The sequence below is a fragment of the Glycine soja genome, chromosome 8, assembly GCF_004193775.1.
Source record: "Glycine soja cultivar W05 chromosome 8, ASM419377v2, whole genome shotgun sequence".
NCBI lineage: Eukaryota > Viridiplantae > Streptophyta > Magnoliopsida > Fabales > Fabaceae > Glycine > Glycine soja.
The window spans coordinates 22370202-22394538 of NC_041009.1; the positions used below are offsets into that span (position 1 = coordinate 22370202).

Below are 24337 nucleotides of genomic sequence, written 5' to 3' on the forward strand. Positions count from 1 at the left end.
TTGGGATTTATTAATTGTCATGGCATAAGAAAGCATTATCGGAAATTGTCTCCTCAATAGTTTAAAAGGCCATGGTGACTGTGAAGACGACATAGACATTCGTGGGATATAAACATGATCTCCGATATTTGTCCCAGAAATTATGTCAGCTGCAATAACATGTTTTGCTAGTCTTGTGATAATTAACCTAGTACCGTTACACAACCCTTGAGTTTGGTCTAAGTTCCTTAATAGCATTATTGGTGTTCCAATCTTGAGTTTGAGACAGTGATTGGGTAAGCCAGATGTTGTCAATGAATTCAGAAATTCAATTGTCAGTGAGCGGAAATGACAACTTTCAATGGTTTCGGATTTGTCAGCTGAATCAGAGCTTAGATATTCCATTTGTTCACCTATCAATATTTTAGACATAAAAAAGAAAATTCATAAACCAAAAATGTAAAATTCAGGAAAGTTGATTAAAAGATGAAAAACAGAATAAGATAATTTACTATATGATTACCCGGTATCATTGTAAGCATATAATCATTAACTTGTTGCACTACTTCATTTGTGGAAGCTAATATTGCTCTGGTTTGGAAGTATTCAGGATCATTGTCATGATGAGATAGATCTGGAAATGTAGAGCTAATTATACTATGAATAGGATCATTATATTCTGTGATTAATAGTTCCTGTGGAATTTCAATAGTAGCATAACCATCATTTTCATCTCCAATAATACCATCACCAATATCTATAATCCACTATGCAAAAGCTGCAGTTTCTTCTTGATCTGTTGCTTGCATGTTGTTTTTTAAACGCATGTTTTTTGTCAGTCTCAAGATCTGACAGTGATCCCATAGATAAGAGGAATTAATTGTTGCGTTAACAATATCAGAGCGGCTGCCTCTTGGAATGACTGGCGGGATCTACCGGAAATCTCCACCAAAGACCATGACTTTACCTCCAAAGATTTTATTGTCCTTTGAGTTGTGTTTGATGATATCTCTAAGACTGTGATCAAGTGCCTCAAAACATAATTTGTGAGTCATGGGTGCTTCATCCCAAATGATTAGACTTGTCTGATTTAATAGTTCAGCTAATTGAGTTCCTTGATGGATATTGCAAGTTGAGTCTTCAAAAATTGGAACTGGAATTTTAAATTTTGAACGTGCATTTCTACCTCCAGGCAATAGCAGAGAAGCTATGCCGCTAGAGGCTACCATTATTACAATTTTATTGTCAGCTCTCAGTGAACTTGCAAGTGTTTTCCAAATGTATGTTTTTCCTGTACCTCCATATCCATAGAGAAAAAACATACCACCTTCATCTTTATTAACAGCTTCAACAATCTGGTTGTAAATTGAAGCTTGTTCATCTGGAATCATCGATATGTGGTGTTAGATTTAAAGATAAATGAATGAAGTTAAAATACTAATTTATAGATGAGAAAAGCTAAGAAGGAAATGCACATAATAATTTTCAGAGGGGTAAATTGCTCTGTACTTAATGTACCTGTCTTGTGAGAAAATAGATGTTCAAACTCTGATCTAAGTTCTTCATTGTTGTAGTTCAGTTCAGCTAATATAAGGCTATTGTCTAGATAAGCTGGACAATTTGCATCCTCTAGATATGACATTAAAGGATAGTCTCTAAGCGATCTTTGATTTGCTTGCAGCAGTTCTTCAATTTCAAGCAAGACCAAATTTTGAAGAGTTCTATCATCAAGCTGCAATGCTAATACACAAAAGAGAAAAAAGTCAAATTATGTGCCGTATCAATATTGATTTGTCTGATGGGAAATTAGCACTAACCTGGACTTGTTGATGATTTTTTATAATTATAGACAATGTCATCAGCCATCCAATGTCAAGTTTGGTCCCAAACTTGTTCAGGTTTGCTCATTGTTGCAGTTAAAAGTAACAACACAAATAGCTTTCTTATATAATGTGCTGAACCCCAGTCTTTTGCTTCCTTGATTGCCTCAATAAATTCTTTATCATCTTGTAAAAATCCCATAGCAAAACATGCTTCTTTATATGTAGAATACTCAACATTATCAACTGTTCTTAAATCCTCAAATGAGGTAGGTCCTTTACAAACAATAAGCATCATTCTCAAATAAAATAATTCCCCTGTAATTGGTGGAACCCATAGTAATCTGCCAATGGTATAGCCTTTCTTCCTAAGGTGCCAACATCTTTTCTTCTGATTGTATACAAAATTAGAAACAAATTCTACATAAGTAAGATTTCTCCCTTCAACAGAATTTTGGTTGGTGTTCATCCATGAAATAAACTTTGAATCAAAGATACTTGGCTTAGACAATACATCATCAATATCATCATGGTCTTCATAGAGAACACTATGTTGGCCTGGAAGATGGAAGTGTAATCTTTCAACAGCAGGTTTTCTGCCATGTATTGGAAATCCAAAGATTCTCCAAGTAGATTCACAGGGACATATGTATCTGTTAGGAAGATAGAATTAGTTGTTATAACAATGATGATCAGATAAATTAGAGATCAAGTTTTAACAATACATGCAATCTAGATATTCTTTGATCTCATCATTATGAGTGCCACCATTCTCAGTTTGATCGTTATCTTCATCAATCAAAACAACAGTCACTCTTTCATATCCCTTGTTGATGTACTTAAATAAATATTTGATAGAAGTGCTTTGGTAACACCATTCAATATTGATATGCGCTTGGTATTTTCTGAGCAATCTTGGATTGTAAGGTACAATATACCTGTTATCAATTATAACACCATTTTTCTCAATTGCATTACCATTGTTTCTTCTATGATAGACTGGAAAACCATCAGCATCTAAAACAGTATGCGGCTGGAACATTTTAGGATAGAAACGACTACACTTGCCATTTTTTCATGCATGGAGATCTAGGATTCAGACTTCCACATGGACCATGAACCATATGGTTTTTTACTAATGACACAGTTCTGGATCATCTTGCAGTGAAGGTATCTCTGCTAATATAATTTGATCAATTTCATCTGAGGATGGATATTTGTTATCAGGATGTAAAAAAAGCTACAAATGGACATGAGGTAGCCCTCGTTTTTGAAATTCTATTGTATACATATCTGCAGTTTATTAGTAATTCTGTTAATAGAAAATAATAAAAGTTATTAGATATGATTGTGTGATTAATATTGGCAGTGTAAAATAACAATGTCACACATAATATAAATTCACCAAACTTAGAATCAACTTACATGCAATAACTTTGCCTAGCATGTGATTCTTTGCCAGGTCCATAAGCATTTGTTCATACTTTAGTTTGAAGACTCTGGAGATTATGTCTGGCCTATCTGCTGCTTTTAGATTCAACGGATTCAACAGTCTATGGATTTCAGACTAGTTTGGATTGCAGGTTAAAGTAATAAACAGATTTGGGAAGCCCACATGGCTACATATGGCCATACCATCAAAATAAAGTTGATCCATATAGCGCGGACTGCCAACAAAAGTTGAAGGCAAAATGACTCTTTTACCTTTATTTAGGCCTCTCCTACTTCCATCATCCAATGACTATTGTAAGCTACAAAACTTGTCAACTAGAAGTTTTTTTTGGTTGTTTCTAATGTAAGAAAGCCTTTCTGACTCAACCATAGTATAGCCGTCAACAAAAAATTGTTGGAATAGTCTCCTAGAATTCAACAAAGTTATAGATTCATTTTATTTGCATTGTAGCCTATAAGAAAACCACTCTCTCATTGTAAGACGATTTCTTTTCCTTTTCTTACCATCTGATCGACTGCTATGTAGAATATCAGGTCTATATCCATCTTCCCCGTAAGGAAATAAGAGAGGGTATTGTAGAGCTAGATAGCTAGAATGTAATTCATGGATCCTTTGTAGTTGTCCATGCTGAGTTTCAATAATAATATCTCTTTTTGAATTTGCATCAAAATCGCCTACTATTAGTGCTGCAACTTCAGGAACAATAGGTACATTATATGTACGACCATCTTTCTCACGATTAGCAATCAATTTCAACTTGATATTATTCACTTGAACATCTTGCAATCTATCTCTGGCCATCCTGAAAGTTTTTGCATGCACGTTGTATTCATCTAGCATCTCACTAAGTTGTGAAACAATGTGTTCTTGAATTTGATTATGTGGACTGCTGACCAAAATAAACAATTATATATACGATGATTGCAAGATTAGTAATGCAGAATAAACAATTGAATTCTGTTTAAATGTAAGATTGTTGATCAATGTTGTGCATTTATAATAATAATAATGAAAGACTAACTACCTTATTGCATTAATCCTATTATGCACTTCATTTTCTGTGTCAAAGATATACAATTTTGCAAATTTTGGTTCTTTCCCAGGCATTGGTAACATACTATCTATTCTATGACATGGTTGACCTTGAATTCTTATTGTAGGAGGTCCTCTTGAATGATTAATTGATTTGTCAAACTTAATACCAGCAGAAGTAAAGGCAAACATCATGTTATATGTCCTTATGTTCTATTGGTAATTTTTACTATCAGATGTACCATGATCATACAAAAGTTGGTAGAGATATTTAGGTGGATTCTGTAACAATGGAAGTTCAACTTTGCCATTTCCACAACATAAACTGAATCTTGGATTTGTAGTTCTTTTATCTTTTGAGACTCTTTCATCATACCACATATTTGCATTACAGTGACTACACTGCATGAGCTGATCACCAAGATCAGAATATCCTGAAATAATTTAATGACATATGACAAAGTGAGGTTGGTCATTGAAAATGTTTTAGGAAAACATGTAAATTGAAACACGATAAACAAAAGCAGTTTTGTACAGTGAAAGATATTCGACAGTGAGCTAATAACATAGTGTTTATGAATATTAATCGTTACCTTCTCTATTAATTGCGGGGTCATTAGCTGAGGACATATAATTTTGGTTCTCAGGTGAAGAAACTAAAACACAGCCCATGAAAATTGCATTTAGATTAGATTATAGCATTATAATGTTGAAAATTAATTTGATAAAGTCAATTTTAATTGGTACCTTGTGTTGATTCAGAACTCTCATCCTCTGATGAATCACGAATATTAACTAAAAAAAGTGAATTAAATCTAAGTTTAGTGGAATTTATTTAATGTGGAATGGATTCACATAATATTGAATGCACCTTACAGTTTGCTTGTCCTTGTGTGAAAAAAATTGTGGATATTGTATTACTAAATCAACAAACTAATTAAAATTATTAATTGTAATTTGCAACATAATATTTTGAATTGCTTACAATCAATATTTTGAGCCTGATCATTAACTTTGTGCTTCCTGATACCTTTATTCTTTATCCTGGCTTGTGCTGTATCACGATGATTTGCATGCTCATGGTTATCCATGTTCTTGATGGTTGTTGTTAATCTTGACTGAGTTATAAAATTTTTACTGACTTCTTGTTTCAATATATTACAATACATGCAAAATTAAAATTGCAAAAGTCTATGGACATGCAGAAAAGAAATGCTATTCCACTCGGACCAAGACATAACTTGACTTGTTGACTAAAATTATCAATGTTGACACCTGGTTAAATGGATCATACTTTGATAAAAATGATTAGGCATGCATGTATAGCCATGATTATAGTGATGGTTTTGACGGCCACATTAAAACTTGAAAAGTAAGTAATCAAAAGTAAGCATAAGGAAAAACACTAAAATTATGAATGCTGACAGCTAATTAAATGCACTAAAATTATTAGACTTGCATTTATAACCATTATTATACCTATGCTTTGGCGCCATCGATAAGAAATGTGATATCGAAAATGTTATGCATGGCAGAATTAGGATGTCAAGTTAAAGAGAAATTGTTTTTTTACTTGTCTTGTTAATTGTACATCATATTGAGACATATGATGAAAGATGGAGTAAATTTATCAAATATCCGATTCTGCATTTTCGAAAGCAAAATCAAGCAAAAAATGGTATCTAAAATAACAAATCATGCTAAACGATGATTGATAATAACGAAACACTTAATTACATATCATTGATGATCCAAGATCATGTTTCTCAAGACTCCAAAGCTGATACTTTTGTCTTGGTGTGTATATTATGCTGTTAGAAAATTAATCAGATATGAATCTTGATTTAGTTGTGCTAGTGATCAATATTTCGTGGTCATCATTTCTAATATTTTTATTTGTTTCCCGTGAATACTTTGTGCTAAGACAATTAAGGATGCACACCTTAAAATCAGATGAATTAATCAGATATGAATGTTGATTTAGTTGTGCTAGTGATCAATATTTCGTGGTCATTATTTCTAATATTTTAATTTGTTTCCCGTGAATACTTTGTGCTCAGACAATTAAAGATGCACACCTTAAAATCAGATGCTTTAACGGCCCGTTAAAACTTTAATTGAATTTTAAGTTATCATGATTGTGAAGAACATGTTTTCTGAACTTTCTGTCTGGCAATCTCTGATTTGTATTTTCAAATCTTGTTCTATCTCTCACGATATATTTCAATTCATAACATTTGCATAGCTCGATTTCTTCAAAGATGGCTTTATAACCATTAATATAAGCATGGTCTATCGATATTTATTTTAACAATTGAACAAATAAGGATTTTGAAATATAGTGCAATAGTTAAGGTGACATCAGATAAGCCACAGAACTAAAATGCCAGGATACTCGCATACAAAATAAGATTAAAATTTAAACAAAAGTTCTGATTAGAGTTCTAAAGCAACACCACCACAACAGAAAGAAGGTAGGAGCCAATGTACAATATAAAAATAGCAAGGAAAAAAAATTTGTTCAACACAACTTGGAAACAACCAAATGCACTAAATTGTGCCATGTTTTTTTTAATTTGTTGGATGAAAGCTGTGCAGGTGAAATTTGAGAGGTCCCTGCTTCATCATCACAATCTTGAAATGTTTGCCGCTTTGTAGGCGTCAAGGGGAGTCCAAGCAGGGGATCATGATCTGCTGTCACAGAGAGGGATTGCTGGATAAAACAAATGGCAATCAATAAGTTGAATGCTAAGTTGAAAGTCATGAAGTGTCAAAATGCAAGAATTACAAGAAAGATCATATTAAAAAATGAGAGCAGTCATCAAAACTCACTGATTCATGTTGAGCAGAATGATTGGAATTAGAAACCGGGATATCCATTCTTGAAGATGTCTAAATAAGACATATATTGAAGATGACACAACCCATGGAAAACAAATAAATATGAATAGAATACATACTTTTCACAATAGTTAATGTCAAATAACTTGCATTGAACATTACCTCAACATCAGCTAGCATATCCATCACAGCATTTATTAAGCTCAAGTCAGTTGAACACTTCAAAACAGCAGAATTCCTGAACTTGGGTTGCACCTTTATCTTGAAAGCAAGTTCATGACCCAACAGCTTATCAAGTGCTTCGGGTGAAGCATTCAAATCAACATCACCATCCTTGTTCAAAGAGAATAATTGTATTACACAAACAAAAAATAACATATCAAACATAAACAGTTACGGTTGAATCCAAAAACACACTTCAATTTCAAGCTGATTAACTGCATCAGCTGATTGACCAATTAATTCACTGCATTCACAGTCCCAAAGCAGGAATTTTGTGCTTTCATTTCCCTGGTTGATCATCAGCTCAAGCCTATACCTGCCACCATATGCACCAATAGTAAAAAAATGATGAAGGCATGAAAAATACACAACATTTTAAAAGATCACAATCACCTAAGCACAACTTCCTTATTGTATTTGCCGCATGCACATGTAAAGGGCGCCATCTCTGCATCACTTTTTTTATGGCACTGAATGCAAGCTATATAACACCATGAATGATTGTCCAGAACAATCCTAGTAATTATGCCAACAGTGACACAAACAATTTCCTGTGTGAAACAACATACACATCAAATAAAAAAACTTCAGATAATGCATGACAAAGAATTAAAATCTATATAAGATCATTATTTCAGAGATGGTGTTAATGTCAGCAATAGTCTTTGCCTCAGCCTTGCCAAAGAATGATTCTTTTGATGATAATTGGATAGAACCTGAAAGTTGTGTACTCCCTTCACCATGGGATTTAAAACCTGACCGGGCCTCAATGCCCAACTCTGCAAGCCTACAAATATACAATGAACAACAAAAATAAGACAAAAAATGATCAACATATATTGCATAACACATACAAAAAATATTGTTCATTGAATTCTTGAATCTCCATCATGGGCTGGTTAATAATTAACTTTGAAGCCTTGAAAGAATTGTTGATCGATGCGGGATAAGATCCTAAATCATTTAAAAAACAAAACCATAACATGCAATAGCATAAACAGAGAAATCAATAAATTCAAGATGAGGATATACCCTGCGCTTCCTTGATCCTACAATGGCTCAATAGAACTGTAATTGGGCCATCACCTTCATAATCATCTAAGAACTTCAAAAACTGCAAGCAATAATCATCCCACAAAGTGCAAGATAGCAATTGCTGGCTATCAGAAACAAATAGTTATGAGACAATCAGTTATTAATAATAATATAATCATAGCCACAACTTGACAAAGCATATCACACAAATTGTCATCAAGAATCGAACTTTACCTCAAGTTCTTTAGTTTGAAGACTACCCTTCTACCTTTTCCTGAAACTTGCTGAAAGACAACCTCCTCCACCACACCAATAATATCTAAAGCAAGTAGGAAAATCAGGGAATGTTATTTAATTCCAAAAAGAACAGAACTTTCAAAATAAACTCAATTGCAAAAATATAAGTTAACGTACCAACCAATAGTCCACGTTCAAACTGGCCAGCCACAACATCTGCAAATCCAGTAAACCTGTATTTTCTAAAAGGGATGTCCCCTAGAACACACTCCCTCACAACAGTAACCCCAATAAACACCAATTTAAATTGATGATCACACACTCTGTACTGACCATTGTTTTTTAGCACTTTAAAATTGTGCATGACATAAGTACAATTTTCTTTCAAGTCCATTTTTTTTTACTTCAATTGGTCTTATTTACAAACAGCGTGGATCTCATCACCCTGGATTGCATTAAGGTTACAACACAATGAACTGAACAATGAGTAATAAGTAATAAACCTACAAAAGAAAAACACAAAATTGAAGCATGCATCGGAGTCCACAAACATCATTTCAGCTTGCTCAGATTTGTTAGGCGTGCCAATAAACCATAGATCACTGATCCTCACACTAATTTTAAGAGTTTCTTTTGAGCCATCGATGCTCTTTATCTTGTCTGGAGAACGTGCCATAATACTGCAAAAAAAAAAAAAAAACAAAACCACCATCAAAACAGAAACACGATAAGCTAAGAAAAAATCCAAAACCTCGTTCAACGCACAAAAATGAGAAGCTAACATGCATGTAAGAAAACACACATGAAAACAGCACCAAAATAAAACAACAGAAGTACCACGAACAGACAAACACGATAACCAAACATGCAAACCAAACATCATCCAACACAACAAAATGAAAAAATAACATGCATGTAACAAAACAAACATGAAAACAGCACAGAAACAAAAGCCAAAAACCCGAAAGGTAATATGCATGTAAGAAAAGAAAAGCCAGAAAACCATAAGCTAACATCGAATGTAACAAAACATACATCAAAACAGCATCAAACAGAACCCAAATTAAGCTGGTCTGTATCTGGTAAAATGAAAAGCAAAAACACACAAACTGAAGAATGAAGAATGAAATGCAAAAAACCACGTAAAGAAGCAAAGGTCAACACATGCACAACATGCAAAATAAAACACGTGTAAATACCACAATCAACAAAATTAAACACCTGTAAGCATCAAAATAGTGGAAAATTAAGGGCTAAAAGACCAAAAAACCTAGGAAATGGACAGCTATCACAATCTTAGGCAGGGGTATTTTAGAAATTTCCAGAGGGTTCTCTTTTATAGATAGTATATAAATATAGATTATTATTAAAATGGTTTGGACCTTAATTATACCATTGAACTTTGAACTAATGTTTTATTCAATTCATAAAAGCATTGTTTTTTTACTGAAGTTTTAAAAGCATTGTTTTTTTTTACTGAAGTTTTAAAAGCATTGTTATAAAACCTAATATTAGTACATATATGATGATCATATTATTTCACAATAGATTCATAATTTGTCCAATAAATTTGGGATCGCTAAAAATAATATATCATTTACAAATTAAAATTCAATTGAGCCACCTGACTGACTTGTTTTTTTCGCATATAATTTAACCTTGCTGCCTGATCTTGCTAGAGAAGCAAATGTGTAGGCTTTCTAAAAGTGTAGAATAAGTATATTTAGAAGAATTAGTTATCTTTCTTTAACTTATCCCTTTAAAGCCTATTTAAATGGATATTTTTGGTAAGTGGTGGGGAATAGAGCGTCATATAATATACTCCTAATTAACATAGACATTATGGTATACTCCTAATTAACATAGACATTATGGTAGTGCACTTACACCATTTAAATCGAATTTTAAAAATAGTTACTTCCTGTTAATGGCATGTTCCATCATAAAATTGCAAACAGAACAAAAAAAAAAAAAAAAACTGTTTTCTGATCCTTCCAGGGCATTCTATAGTGGACCCATGCCCCTCCCCCCCTTTCGTTTTCAGCTGTAATATCACCAACACTATTTTTATCGTATCAGATATGGAGATGGCAGAAGAGAATGCATCGAGGAAAAAACATTATAATTATAATTATAATAAAAATAAACAATTTTATCATATATTATATAGTTTGTAATTAAATGATAATATAAACAATCTTAACATGTGGAAGTGCTTTCTATGCTTTGCCCTTTTGAATTTCTTCATCACTCATCGATTTATAAAAAAGCCGAAATTATTATAAAGGACGTGGTGGTTAATGCCATGGCTCTTGTTAAGGGATTGGTCTTGAGTGCCTAGTCTTTTGTTTGAGTATGAAGTTCCAGATTGCCTGCAACAATGGTCATAAATTCTACATAGATCATTCAAAAGGCTAGAGGATTGAAGTTCCTATTGGATGGAGTATAAGGAACGAAAAGGAAAATTATAATTTTACATCCTTGAACGTACGCATATAAACTACACCATGGAAAAAAATTAGTACAGGAAAAAAAAAAAGTATTATCTATCTGCTTATCTATCCATGTAGGTGACCAATTTTATACCCTCAACTTACCTCATGTTGATAATAATAATAACTATAAATGGAAGAAACAAAAAGATCATACTCGCAATCACTAACTCATCAAGGTATCAATAAAACTATGATACCAATTTGACACCATCAACTTACCTCAATGCTGTGATATTAATAACTACAAATGCAAGAAACAAATATCAGACTCGTAATCACCTAGTCATTCAAGGTATCAATCAAACTACTATGCATGGCCATGAAGTCATTCAAGGTATCAATCAAACTACTATACATGGCCATGAACGAAATTTTCTAACCACATAAACTTTATGGTATTAACCCAAAAACAGTTGGAGTGGAGTTCACATGCAGTCCCTGGCAGCAGGCACAGATTAGCAAGCATCTATCAGGTAACTGGATTGTACTCAGGAAAATAGCTAGTTTATCACTCTATCCATTTGCACAAAAACTATCATTTGCCGTGATGCACTCAGCTCTAAGTAAAACTGTTTACAACTATCGTCCACATTGCTGAGTTATTGAAACCTCAGTTAGGAGCACTTAGCCCCAGCCATAGGTGATAGGCCAAAAAAATATTTAAAATAAACTATCAGCAATTTATCTTAAATGCAGAAATCACTGAGATCTAATTCCTTCCAATTAATGATTGGAAGGCATACATCAAAGTCTGGGCAAACAACCACAAACCCTGGCTATTAGCATGAATTTATAAAAGAATCAAAATGGGTATACATTAATCTGTTTGCACAAAGTTACTGATGGAAATCAACTGAACAAAGCTTCAGATAAGCCATAGATATTTCCATCTTTCAACCAGTATCATTAGATCACATTAAACTTTTCCTATCAATCTACAAGATTGGCAACAGTGGAGTGAATAATCCCTGCACATAGGTGAGAGCGAGAGAGTGGACATAATATGAAAACATAACAGAAGACAGGGACGGCAGATAGAAATAGTAGCTCTAGCATTCATTTGAATATCCCATCTCAACTTGAAACAGTTTTTGTATTGGCATCAAGACTAGAACAACAGTACAGAGAAATAACAAGATCAATTTATATAATATGATCAAGATCAAGATTACAAAACTATAAAGTTAACCATTTTCTTCAAGAGTTCTCTTTTTCAAAAAAAAAAGTTGGGAAAATCCATTTACATGAGAAAGTTACATATGGTCAATGTTTCAAGACAAGATTTAAAACAGTTACATTACACTGGTACGCCATTGATCAGAAAAGCAGTGAAAGTTGATGCACAATTTCAATGCCCTAAGCATTTCCAAATGATAATGTCTCCAAAAAATGTTCCCCAAACATCATCAGCTGCATACCCCCTTTTAAGCATTCAAACCCTTATGTAGAAGTTTCTAACCTTTCCTTCAGCAGTGTACATCAGCTTCATATCCCTGTCACACTGTCACAGTACCTCTTGCGTTATGTTTCACCTTGAATTCCATTCACAAAAATCTGTCTACGGAACTGAACCAGCATTCACAGTCAGGCATGCTGTTCATTACAGCTTGTGAGTAAGATATTTTACTGATAAACAAAATCAGCCCATTGTGAGGAAATAACATTATGAATGGTCAGAGAGAATGTCATTGCGAAGAAAACACATCAAGAAAATCACTAGTAATCTTCAGTTTTGTAAATGTTGATGTACAACTGACATTATGCCATAAGACTCTAGCTTAGTAGATAGAAGCATCAAACCTTGGCTCATAGAAACAAACTTGATTGTTGTATGACTGCAGAGCACACCCACCAATCCATGACCAGATCTTTTTATCCACGTCATATAGAAGGCCCTTCCCTTGGTTCCAAGAGGTGAAGCAGATTAAATTATCCTGCCCGAAGCATTCAAATCTCTCCGCTGATAATCTCAATAAAGCACGGAAATACTTTGGGGGCATCCTACTGATCTCCACCCATGTAATTTTGTTATGATCCAATTCCCAAATTCTCATACTCTGTAGAGTACTATAAAGGCCAATCCTTCCAACAAGAAAAAGACGCTTCTGGGTACCAGCAACCAAATAACCATCCAACAAAGATCGAGGGAACTTAGCCGGAATATGTTCCCAATGACCTGTGTCTAGTCTATACATCATCAAACCAAGTGGTGAAAGGGTTTCCAAGTACAATCTGGAGTCACAATATGCCATTTTTGAAGAGCAGAGATTAACCGCCGGCATAATCTGATGAACTGTCCAGCTGTCTATCTTTGAGTCATAAACTTCAGTTGGCAATGACTTGTCACCGTAAATATCACTAGTGGCTATCACTTTAAACGACCGATCCACCCGATCAACAACCAATACCAGTTGCCTTTGTTGATTGTAATGCATACTAGGCAATGCCCTCCAAGTTTGAGTTAGGGGATTACACACCAAGGTCTTAAACGTTAGCCCATCATGCCCAGAAAAGCAAACAAGCCCACCAGAAGAGCCAACCAACCAGAATGCCCACGGTGGCAAAAAAGTGAAAGGTATTCTATACCAAGCTTTCAGTGGCAAGCTGAAGACTGAACACTGGGGGGTCTGCATGTTCTTCCAAAACGTAAGGAGACACGGCCCATGTGATGGGACACTGGAATGGAATTTGAGAAAACTGCTATCCTGTAGCAGCGAATTCCACCGTTTGCAAACCAATCGAAGCCGGAAAATCAGAAACGGGGGAACTCTAGCTAAGATCTCATGCAACAAGTCCTCAGGCAACATTGCCCATATATTATCCTCCATCTGAATATCAGCATGCACTACCTTACCAAATGTGGCAAGTGTTTCCTCATCCAAACCCCTAGGCTTGGTCTTAACAACCTTCTGCCGTGAAGGGCTCGTGTTCCTGGACCCGGCCCGGCTCATCGGACTAGTATTTCTAGACCCACCACTCCTTGGAGGGGAAGCTTGCTTACAGCACCTCCCACCTCCACCAAAACCTCCATTTTCTACTGATTGGGCAACACAAACTCCAGACCTTGATTCAGAAGAATGCCCTACACAATCCATGTCCTCTAATTCCTTAAAACCCCCAAATCAAGCACAATTTCAGATTCAGACATCTATCCCATACTCCCACCAACCAAAGAACATAGAGACCTAATTGTTACAAACACCGATACCCCCAGAGATAAAAATTCTGATACCTAGATCAAGATCTAAAATGATAAAGATTTCAAAACCCCGGATGAACATATAAATCACCGAATGAAAAAAGATTATTTTTTTAAAGCAGAGAGCATAGAAAGGCAGAGTGTAGCTATGGTGGGGGGGTGAAGACAGACAATTACCTCGGATTTTGGAAGCATGCAGTTCCCATTGATAGAGCTTGACGAATTGAGAATCTGATATGAATGAAGATTGGAAGAAGGAACAGCCTGACAAGGTTCGGGTTAGAGTCTGTTTCTCTCTCTCTGGTTGGATTTGATTTACTTTGTCACTATTTGACAAAGGGAACAACAAAATTCAAGATTACTATGTGGTACTTATCTCAGTCCTCGCTGTGTTTAGGTGCGAACGGATACACGATATTATCCCCTACGTTGTCGCCACGTCAGCAGCTCTACGTTAATCATTTTGGAGTTAAACTATAACAGTACTCATTTTGAATTTAGACCCTAATTGTAAGGTTTACTCTGTGCATTAAAAATATTTTAGTTTGATTCTATTGTTAATACTTAAAGAACATTTTTTATGGTGGAAAAATTATATAATTGTTTTTAATAGTGATAGATCTTCACAAAAAATTGCGTAGAAACTAAAATTTATAGGTTTTATATATGAATTTAAACATGGAATAAAAATAATAGTTTATCTATATCACTAATATTATTTAAAAGTAATAATTTATGTATTAATAGTGTAAAAAAATTATTTTTTTATATTATCATTCAATAAAAAATTAATATGTATAATAAGTTTATTAATTTTCAGAATAACTATCTGGATTTCTAATTGTTTAATAATGTAAATTTTGTTTTACATTGAAAATATATAGAAATTAAAATCATATTATTTTTAAAAGACAAAATAGGTATTTATACTTGTAATTTTTCATTAATTGTTTTTTCATTGGTTTATGCAGTTGCTCTTAATTTAATTTACGTTAATATGAAGAAGAAAATGTGTATACATAATTATAGTTATTGTCGAGTAATTAGAACGACAATCAAGTTAATCAGAAATTTATGTAAGATGAGTTTATGATTATCAATTTATGGTTCAATTTATATAGATTCACCGAGGCTTATAATGATGGACAATTGGTGATCAGAGGGAGCATAACCTTTTCTAAAAACATCACTATAAAATATACAGAGTTCTGGTGTTGTTGTTGGGGTCCACTGTTGGTTGGTGGTCATTCTGATAGATAATCTAATAACTTGATGTTTTTCATTGCTCAACGTTAAACTTAGAGAAGCCGTCCAGATTTTTTATTTTATTTTATTATTATAAAATACAAACGATTTGAATTTTTCTAAACTTTTATGAGACTCTAAGCTTCATTTGAACCATTCACAAGACGTTTACATTCATGTAATGAAAATAATTTATGACAACATCTTTTGGGGTGAAAAATTCAATATGGAGTTTGCCTATTCTTTGTTGTGACCATGGCCCCCCTTGTGTTTTTATCAACTGAAATTGAAACCTTTTTCAAACCTAGACCTTTTAGGTAGGTTTTTTTGTTAGTAATGCATTATTATGAATCAAAATTCAAAATTAACAAACGGAAATTAAGGAAATTGAACATTGTTGGAACGTCAAGACTGGAGAAATTTTATGGGCCCAAAGAGGTGGAAAGGTTCGGCTTGTGAGGGTGACAGAAAAATAAAACATTTCCATTGCTTGTGAGGGTGAGGGAAGTAACTAAGGATTCTGAAGTGCAATAAATTATACATTGTTTTTTGCTTCATTTATTAATATTGTTAATTAACTTCAGTTATTTTAAAACTCAGCAACAACAAAAATCAGCAAAAAAAATAACTTCAGTTATTTTACATTTTATTTAAATTCGAATACATTAGACTCTCTTATATTTTTGTGTTTAATTTGAATCTTTGAGAAAAACATATTAAATTTAAAGACGACTTGTAGAAATTTAAAGGGATTTCACGCATAAGTTTGATGTAAATATCAAAATTTATGGAAATGATCTAGCAGAAATCAAAGAGCTGGGCTTAAAAAGACTAGGAGACCAAATAAATCAAGAAATAATAAGTCTGAAAACTTAATCCCATTATTCCTTCGTTTTTTCAAACTCCCTTATATTGTCCATTATTTTTATTTTTAAATTTATTTTGTCTTTGTTTTATTAAGTTTGATGAAATTTTCAGTCACTAGAGTGAATGAATTTAAATTTAATGTTTCTAACTTTAGAGACTAAAAGAACTGTCATCTATTAATGGAAAAAACACGTTAATTAGATGTTAGGTAAAAGAAATTATGTATATGTATAAGAAATTAAACCTCAACCTTGAAAGTTTTAAATTCCTTTTCTGTAATTGGTTGAAGCCATGGAGTTGTTTCAAAATTTACTTTGCTTTGTCCTTTGTGTGAAGTTCCAGCTTTCCAGTCGGAAAAGGCAAGACACTCTAAGAAGTTGCATTCAACGGTAAATTGAATAGAACATCAAGGAATTAAATAAAATTAAATTCTCTCTCCCCGTCTCTCTTAAAATTTTATCTAAATAAATATAATGTATCATATTCTAATTTGTCAACCTAGCAAACAAAGTTGGATGCAGCCAAGGCCTCAAATGATATAATTGAGCACATCATGCATCTCCCTCTTCTTTTTTTTTTTAATTATATCATGGTTGGTATGCTCTACACGTCTATGATAAATAGGATGTTGCTAGGTGCACCCAGTAGTATTGTTGGTGCACCTAGCATGGTAAGTGAAAGGACAAAAATGTCCTTCACTTAAAATTTAAAAGTGGCACATCAGGGGTCTCTTTTCGTACGCTTCTTCTTTCTTCTGCAGCACCTTCTCCTGGTTTTTCTTCTCCTCCCGCCGCCGATCGAGCTTCTTCTTCCTCCGTTCGTCATTCGCGTCGCATTTGGTGATTCAAGGCACTGAGGACTTTTGTTGTGCTTTGGTCTTCCACCGTCGAGGTAAGCTTCACATCTCCGTTAATGGCGTTGCTTGCATTTCCTTTTCTGTATTGGTACAGATGAAGTTCATCCGTAAGTGTTAATTAATCTGTAACGTTCATACGGATGAAGTTCATCCGTATGATTCATACGGATGAAGTTAATCCGTAAGTGTAACTTCATCCGTATGAGTCATACGTCCGTATGAAGGTTTTAATTATTTTTTTGCAAAAATTTGTATTTATGTTTTGAAAAATGTTTTTAAACAGGATTTGTATTTGTTTGTTTTGTATTAAAAATAGGTATCTTTTGTGTTTATAAAAATAATATGTATGATTGCATGGTGGTATGAAATACTTTTAAAGTTTAATAGTAAATAATTGAATTTTTTAGTTTTTTATGTTTAATATATTTGAATGAAAATAGTGATATGTTATTTAATTATGCATTTTGTGTTTTTATTATGTAGTCATATATGGTCGTATGTTATTGGTAGTTTTACATTTTGTAGATGTTTAGGGTTTAGGGCTTAGTGTTAGTGGCTAGGGTTTGAGGCTTAGTGCTCATAGGCTAGGGTTTAGGGATGTGGGGGCTTGGTGTAGGATTTAGCTGCAAGGGTTTAGGGTTAGGGTTATGTTGTATTCTTATTTATGTTTAATTTATTTGAATGAAAATAGTCATATGTTATTTAATTATGTGTTTTGTATTTTAATTAGGTAGTCATATATGGTTGTATGTTATTGGTAGTTTTACAATTTGTATATGTTTAGGGTTTAGGGTTAGGGATAGGGGCTAGGGTTTAGGTCTTAGTGCTCATGGGCTAGGGTCTATGGATGTGGGGGCTTGGTGTAGGGTTTAGGGTTATGTAGTCATTTTCTTATTTATGTTTAATTTATTTGAATGAAAATAGTCATATGTTATTTAATTATGTGTTTTGTGTTTTAATTAGGTAGTCATATATGGTCGTATGTTATTGGTAGTTTTACAATTTGTAGATGTTTAGGGTTTAGGGTTAGGGGTAATGGCTAGGGTTTAGGGCGTAGAGCTTAATTGTTAGGGTTTAGGGTGCTTGGATTAGGGTTGAGGATTTAGGGTTATGTAGTCGTATTGTTATTTAGTAAATATTGAATTTGACAAAAAAAAATACATGTGCGTCATGATTTGCAGATCATGGTTAGAACTAGAGGGTTAGGTCGTGTCCTAGGTAGGGTTATAGGCAGAGCCATGGGGAGAGAGGATCATCATGATTAAGATGATGTTTCCTAGCGCCGAAGGCCTACAGCATCCGCACGTAAGCAACAGGAAGCTGCCCCTGTTGTTGAGGATGCTCCTGATATGACTGAGGACGTACCTGCACATGGTGCAAAAGCTATTGATGGTGCTGAGGGGTTTGCTATTGATGATGCTGAGGGATTCTCAGGTGGGCCGCGTGACCCATCAGTGCTGATTGAGTATGCTGACCATGTTGCACTAAGCATATGGAATTGAGAGGTATTTTAAATTTTTAAGTAAAGTTATTTGTTAAGTATTTCTTATTATTTAAATTTTTTCATAATTTAAATTATTATGTTTATAAATTTTCGAATCATTTATACTTCAATTTAGGAATGTCCTGAATTGAATTTATCCTTCCATGGAAGGAAGGTTGATAAATATGGGAGGCCTACTTCAGAAATTAAAGGGCTAGTCATTGCCACAGGATTAAGTCCTTTGATCGCATGTTCAGTAGACACTGGAGATCGAGGAGTTATATCCACTTTAGTGGAGAGGTGACACAAGGAAACTAGCAGTTTCCATCTTCCTGTTGGAGAGCTGACCATCACGCTGGATGATGTGGCATCTCTGCTTCATCTTCCAATCATAGGCGCCTTCCATAGCTTCGAGCCTCTGCATGTGGACGAAGCAGTGTTGATGTTGGTGGAGTTGCTTGAAGTCTCGGGAGAGGAAGCTAGAGCTGAGACAATACAATGTCATGGGGCATACGTACGTCTATCGTGGCTAAGAGATATTAATTAGAGGAGATGTGAGGTCGGACATTGGACTGTTGGAGCTCGTGCCTATCTCCTGCACTTGTTAGGTTGCACTCTTTTTGCTAACAAGAGTGCAGCACATGTTCATGTTGTATTTTTATACGCTTTCCGAGACTTCAGTCAGAGTGGAAGCTATGCATGGGGAGCTGCCTCCCTAGTGCATATGTATAATCATTTGAATGATGCTTGTAAGAGCGGCGACCGACAACTTGTTGGTTACATCACTCTATTACAGGTAATATTTATGTTTTTAATATGTTAAATTGGACTATGTTTTTAATATGTTAATTTGGCATTTGTTTTATTTTGATCTAATGTGTGTAGTTTTGGATATATGAGCATTTTCCCTCTATTGCTGAGTGCGTCAAGACTATGATGAGATATTACCACGTGCCTGTCGGTGGCTTACTATGAAGGCTTATTCGAAGGGATTCCTAGCATCAACTTAATGGACACATATAGATGGACTGACGATTCCTGATGTATGAAGGATGCCTTATGGTGAGCACCGTGGAGTTCGAGCATTTGACCTCATTTCATGTTTTTCCAGTGAGCTTCGATGGGGTCCCATTGTGGTCACACACCGACCAGAGAAGGTGGTGCGACAATTTGAATACGCTCAGACCATTCCTCCACAGACTATGGGTGTCAGGTTGTCATTTGAAGATATTGACGACAGGTGGATGCATTACTCTGACCAACTAGCAGCAGGGAGGCAAATTTGTCTTGTGCCTAGACAGTGTGCATCTGATTACATGGATTGGTTCTTCAAGATCTCTCATTCGTTCATCACACCCACATAGGCAGTTGATCCGCCCAGACATCCACCTGTGCCACAACATGACATATATGTGGAGCCAAATATCCCTGAGGTCCTAGTGGCACCAGAAGCAGGACCTTCACATGCACCTTCTGATGTGGAGCATGTGAATGTATGTATACATGATTTTGATGATGTCAAAAGAAGAATCAAACAAGGCTCATTTTGCTTCAAGATTAATACAAGATTGTTTCAACAAACAAAGCCTTGATTCAAGATTTCTTCAAGATCAAGCCTTGCCTCACAATGAAAGGTTTCAAGTCATTCAAGGCGCATGTAATTGATTACCAATACATGTAATCGATTACCAATGGTTTGAAAGTGTGTAATCGATTACACATCATATGTAATCGATTACCAGAAACTCTGAACGTTGGAAATTCAAATTTTAAATGAAGGGTCACAACTGTTCAAGAAAAACAACTGTGTAATCGATTACACTAATTATGTAATCGATTACCAAAGAGGATTTTCAAGGAATATCGCCAAAATCACATCTTTTCATTAGATTTGTGAATGGCCATCAAAGGCCTATAAATAGGTGACTTGGGCACGAATTTTATGCAGAGTTTTGCTTGGCAAAAATGTCTTATCCTCTCAAAAGACAATGAGAGAGATTCCAAAAGAACTTCATTGTCAAATGCTCTCTCAAAAGAAATCCTTGGCCAAACATTTGCAAAATCTATAAGGATTCTTACATGATCTTCATTGTAATATTCTTCTCTTGAAGAGAGAATTCTTCTTCCATTATTCTTATTCAATGAGATTGGTTAAGAGACTGTAAGTCTCTTGTTGTAAAGCATCTGAACACAAGGGATGGGTTGTCCCTGTGTGGTTCAGACTTTGTAAAGGATTTTACAAAGATAGTGGAAATCTCAAGTGGGTTGCTTGAGTACTGGACGTAGGCACAGGTTGTGGCCGAACCAGTATAAAACTGTGTTTGCATTCTCTCTTCCCTTATCTTATTTATTTTGTTGCAATCAATTGTGTCTTGCATGTTTAAAGAACATTGTTAAATTGATTGTTGTTGCTTCTTCTGTATTCTAAGCCTATCCCTCTTAAGATTATTGAGGCCACAAGGTCCAACAAGTGGTATCAGAGCAGGATTCTTGTATAAAGTTTAAAAACTTCAAGAATAGATATGGCCTCATCCAAATTTTCATTTCCTGAGGGAAATTCTATGAATAGGCTCTTATGTTCAAGGGTGAGGGTTATCATTATTGGAAAACCCGAATGCAGATCTTTATAGAAGCCATAAATCTAAAGATATGGGAAGCCATTGAATTTGATTCATTTATTCCTACAATGGTAGAGAGAAATGCAACTACATAAAAAAAAACTAGAGAAGAAAGAAGATGATGATGAAAGAAGAAAGAAGAAAGTTCCTCTTTAGCCCCAAAATGCTGAGTGCAATCAACTTGGGCACATGAGATTCAATTGTCCTGTGTTTAAAAGAAAAATGGAAAAATCCGACAAGATGAATTTCAAAGAGAAGAAAGAAAAGAAAGGATATATCACTTGGGAAGATAATGTCATAAATTATTCAAGTGATTCAGAGAAGAAAATCATAAGTTTGGATATCATGATGAAAGACTATGAAAATGGAGAAGAGCAAAGTCGATACATTGATAGCAATTTCTCCAAACACATGACATGCATCAAAGTTTATTCATATTTCTCCCCAAGATAAATGAATATGTGATTTATGGAGACAACAAACGAAGGCCACATTTCTCCCCAAGAAAAGTGAATATGCGATTTATGGAGACAACAAACAAAGGCCACTTGATCAACAACCCCAACAAGTAATATCAAATGATACCAACAGGTCACTTGTCTTTGATTGATTACTTTTGATGCTTGTTTTCTACTTGAGTTTAGACTGTCCTTGATGATTGTGATTGAATTTGATTGATGTGTTATTGTACTTGTTTTTGCTTTATTAATATTGAATGATTGTTTTAATGCCTTTTGGTATCACTTGATTCTCATATATTGCAACAAGTGGTAACATCTTTTTCCTCTCTATTCATGATTTGTTTTTGATGTTGCCAAAGGGGGAGAGAAAGATAAAAGATAAAATAGTAAAAAAAATTATCTATTGTTTTATGAGACAACTTTTTATATATGAAAAATATGAAATCTTCAATTGTCTCATATAAGCAATCATTGCAAAACCAAGGGGGAGTAAACTATATGCAAATAGATATTTTTTCTTTGTTGTTGCTCCTAACCTACAGGTGGTTGTCATCATCAAAAAGGGGGAGAATGTAAATCATGAAGATTTTGATGATATCAAGAAGAATTTGCTTGAGAAAGGGGGAGATGTAAATCATGCAAGCTTTGATGGTGTCGAGAAGAAATCACATGTTTGTCATCATCAAAAAGGGGGAGAATGTGAATGTATGTATACATGATTTTGATGATGTCAAAAGAAGAATCAAACAAGGCTCATTTTGCTTCAAGATTAATACAAGATTGTTTCAACAAACAAAGCCTTGATTCAAGATTTCTTTAAGATCAAGCCTTGCCTCACAATGAAAGGTTTCAAGTCATTCAAGGCACATGTAATCGATTACCAATACATGTAATCGATTACCAATGGTTTGAAAGTGTGTAATCGATTACACATCATATGTAATCGATTACCAGAAACTCTGAACGTTGGAAATTCAAATTTTAAATGAAGGGTCACAACTGTTCAAGAAAAACAACTGTGTAATCGATTACACTAATTATGTAATCGATTACCAAAGAGGATTTTCAAGGAATATCGCCAAAATCACATCTTTTCATTAGATTTGTGAATGGCCATCAAAGGCCTATAAATAGGTGACTTGGACACGAATTTTATGCAAAGTTTTGCTTGGCAAAAATGTCTTATCCTCTCAAAAGACAATGAGAGAGATTCCAAAAGAACTTCATTGTCAAATGCTCTCTCAAAAGAAATCCTTGGCCAAACATTTGCAAAATCTATAAGGATTCTTGCATGATCTTCATTGTAATATTCTTCTCTTGAAGAGAGAATTCTTCTTCTATTCTTCTTATTCAATGAGATTGGTTAAGAGACTGTAAGTCTCTTGTTGTAAAGCATCTGAACACAAGGGATGGGTTGTCCCTGTGTGGTTCAGACTTTGTAAATGATTTTACAAAGATAGTGGAAATCTCAAGTGGGTTGCTTGAGTACTGAACGTAGGCACGGGTTGTGGCCGAACCAGTATAAAACTGTGTTTGCATTCTCTCTTCCCTTATCTTATTTATTTTGTTGCAATCAATTGTGTCTTGCATGCTTAAAGAACATTGTTAAATTGATTGTTGTTGCTTCTTCTGTATTCTAAGCCTATCCCTCTTAAGATTATTGAGGCCACAAGGTCCAACAGAGCAGTCTAGACATACAGTGGTAAGATGACGTGCTTTAATGTTTTATTAAATGTAATTTATTTTAGTTACTATAATTGTATATGGGTTGTGTTTGAATGTGATAGGATGCTTGCCAAGCGATCACAAAAAGGTTGGAGCGTCTGCTTAACCTAAGGAAAGTCACTGTAGGCACAAAAATACACAAGGTGATCAAAGACTACATAAGGATCGCTAGGGGTCTCACACCAGATGGCAATGTCTATGATTAATATGATTAATATTATCAATAAAAATATGATTAATATGTCTATGATTAATTAATTCCATTTTAGTCCTTACCATCAAAATATGATTAATATTATCAATAAAATTGACTTCATAAACACTACCAAGTAATTCGTAACTAATCTATCACAAGAAAATTTGTAATAAAAAATAATTGATAATTTATAACTAATTTGTAGCTAAATAATTAAATTATATACTAATACTATATATAATTTGTAATAAATAAATAATTCATAATTTGTAATAAAATGTAAACTATAGGAATTAAGAAAACCACTATCAAATTTTAGCGACTAAAAATATATGAATCATGAAACTATAGGGACCAAATAAGTAATTTAACATATTAATAATAAAAAAAATAAAACTTTAAAGAATTAAAAAAAACCAAAAAACCAATACGGATGAAATTGATCCGTATGCTTTATACGGATGAACTTCGTACTTACGGATCAACTTCATTCGTATTATCCATATGTGAAAAATCTGCTTACGGATCACCACTCAGCCAAGAAAGCGTACTTGGTGTACCTCCGACGAAAAT

General features: G+C 34.2%; 2 protein-coding genes across 5 annotated transcripts; both read right to left on the reverse strand.

Annotated features, from left to right (window-relative positions):
* Nucleotides 1-7956: 7956 nt before the first annotated feature.
* LOC114424033 lies at nt 7957-11221 on the reverse strand. Its single transcript, XM_028390903.1, has 8 exons — nt 11217-11221; nt 9213-9299; nt 9047-9122; nt 8797-8947; nt 8617-8701; nt 8380-8507; nt 8259-8301; nt 7957-8134 (listed from the first exon to the last, which is right to left on the reverse strand). The coding sequence occupies exons 1-8, from the start codon at nt 11219-11221 to the stop codon at nt 7957-7959; spliced, it is 753 nt and encodes a 250-aa protein (XP_028246704.1).
* A 967-nt stretch (nt 11222-12188) lies between these two features.
* On the reverse strand, nt 12189-14674 carry LOC114422767 (F-box/kelch-repeat protein At5g15710-like). 4 transcript variants are annotated; one of them, XM_028389288.1, is made up of 3 exons: nt 14491-14674; nt 12915-14221; nt 12189-12740 (listed from the first exon to the last, which is right to left on the reverse strand). In XM_028389288.1, the coding sequence occupies exons 1-3, from the start codon at nt 14506-14508 to the stop codon at nt 12659-12661; spliced, it is 1407 nt and encodes a 468-aa protein (XP_028245089.1). In that variant the 5' UTR covers nt 14509-14674; the 3' UTR covers nt 12189-12658. The 4 variants fall into 4 exon arrangements, with proteins under 4 accessions (XP_028245089.1, XP_028245092.1, XP_028245090.1 ...); XM_028389291.1 differs by having other exon boundaries at nt 12915-14196; nt 14491-14673; XM_028389289.1 differs by having other exon boundaries at nt 12915-14358; nt 14491-14673.
* Between the last annotated feature and the right edge of the window lie 9663 nt (nt 14675-24337).

What these genes read in the sequence shown, in the direction of transcription:
- LOC114424033 (XM_028390903.1), bottom strand. An exon ending in TTCAAACTAAAGAACTTGAG is followed by an intron (nt 8,508 to 8,616) that starts GTAAAGTTCGAT and finishes TGTTTCTGATAG; the next exon opens with CCAGCAATTGCTATCTTGCA. An exon ending in AATTCTTTCAAGGCTTCAAA is followed by an intron (nt 8,135 to 8,258) that starts GTTAATTATTAA and finishes GTATATTTGTAG; the next exon opens with GCTTGCAGAGTTGGGCATTG.
- LOC114422767 (XM_028389288.1), bottom strand. An exon ending in GTTTGTTTCTATGAGCCAAG is followed by an intron (nt 12,741 to 12,914) that starts GTTTGATGCTTC and finishes TTTGTTTATCAG; the next exon opens with TAAAATATCTTACTCACAAG.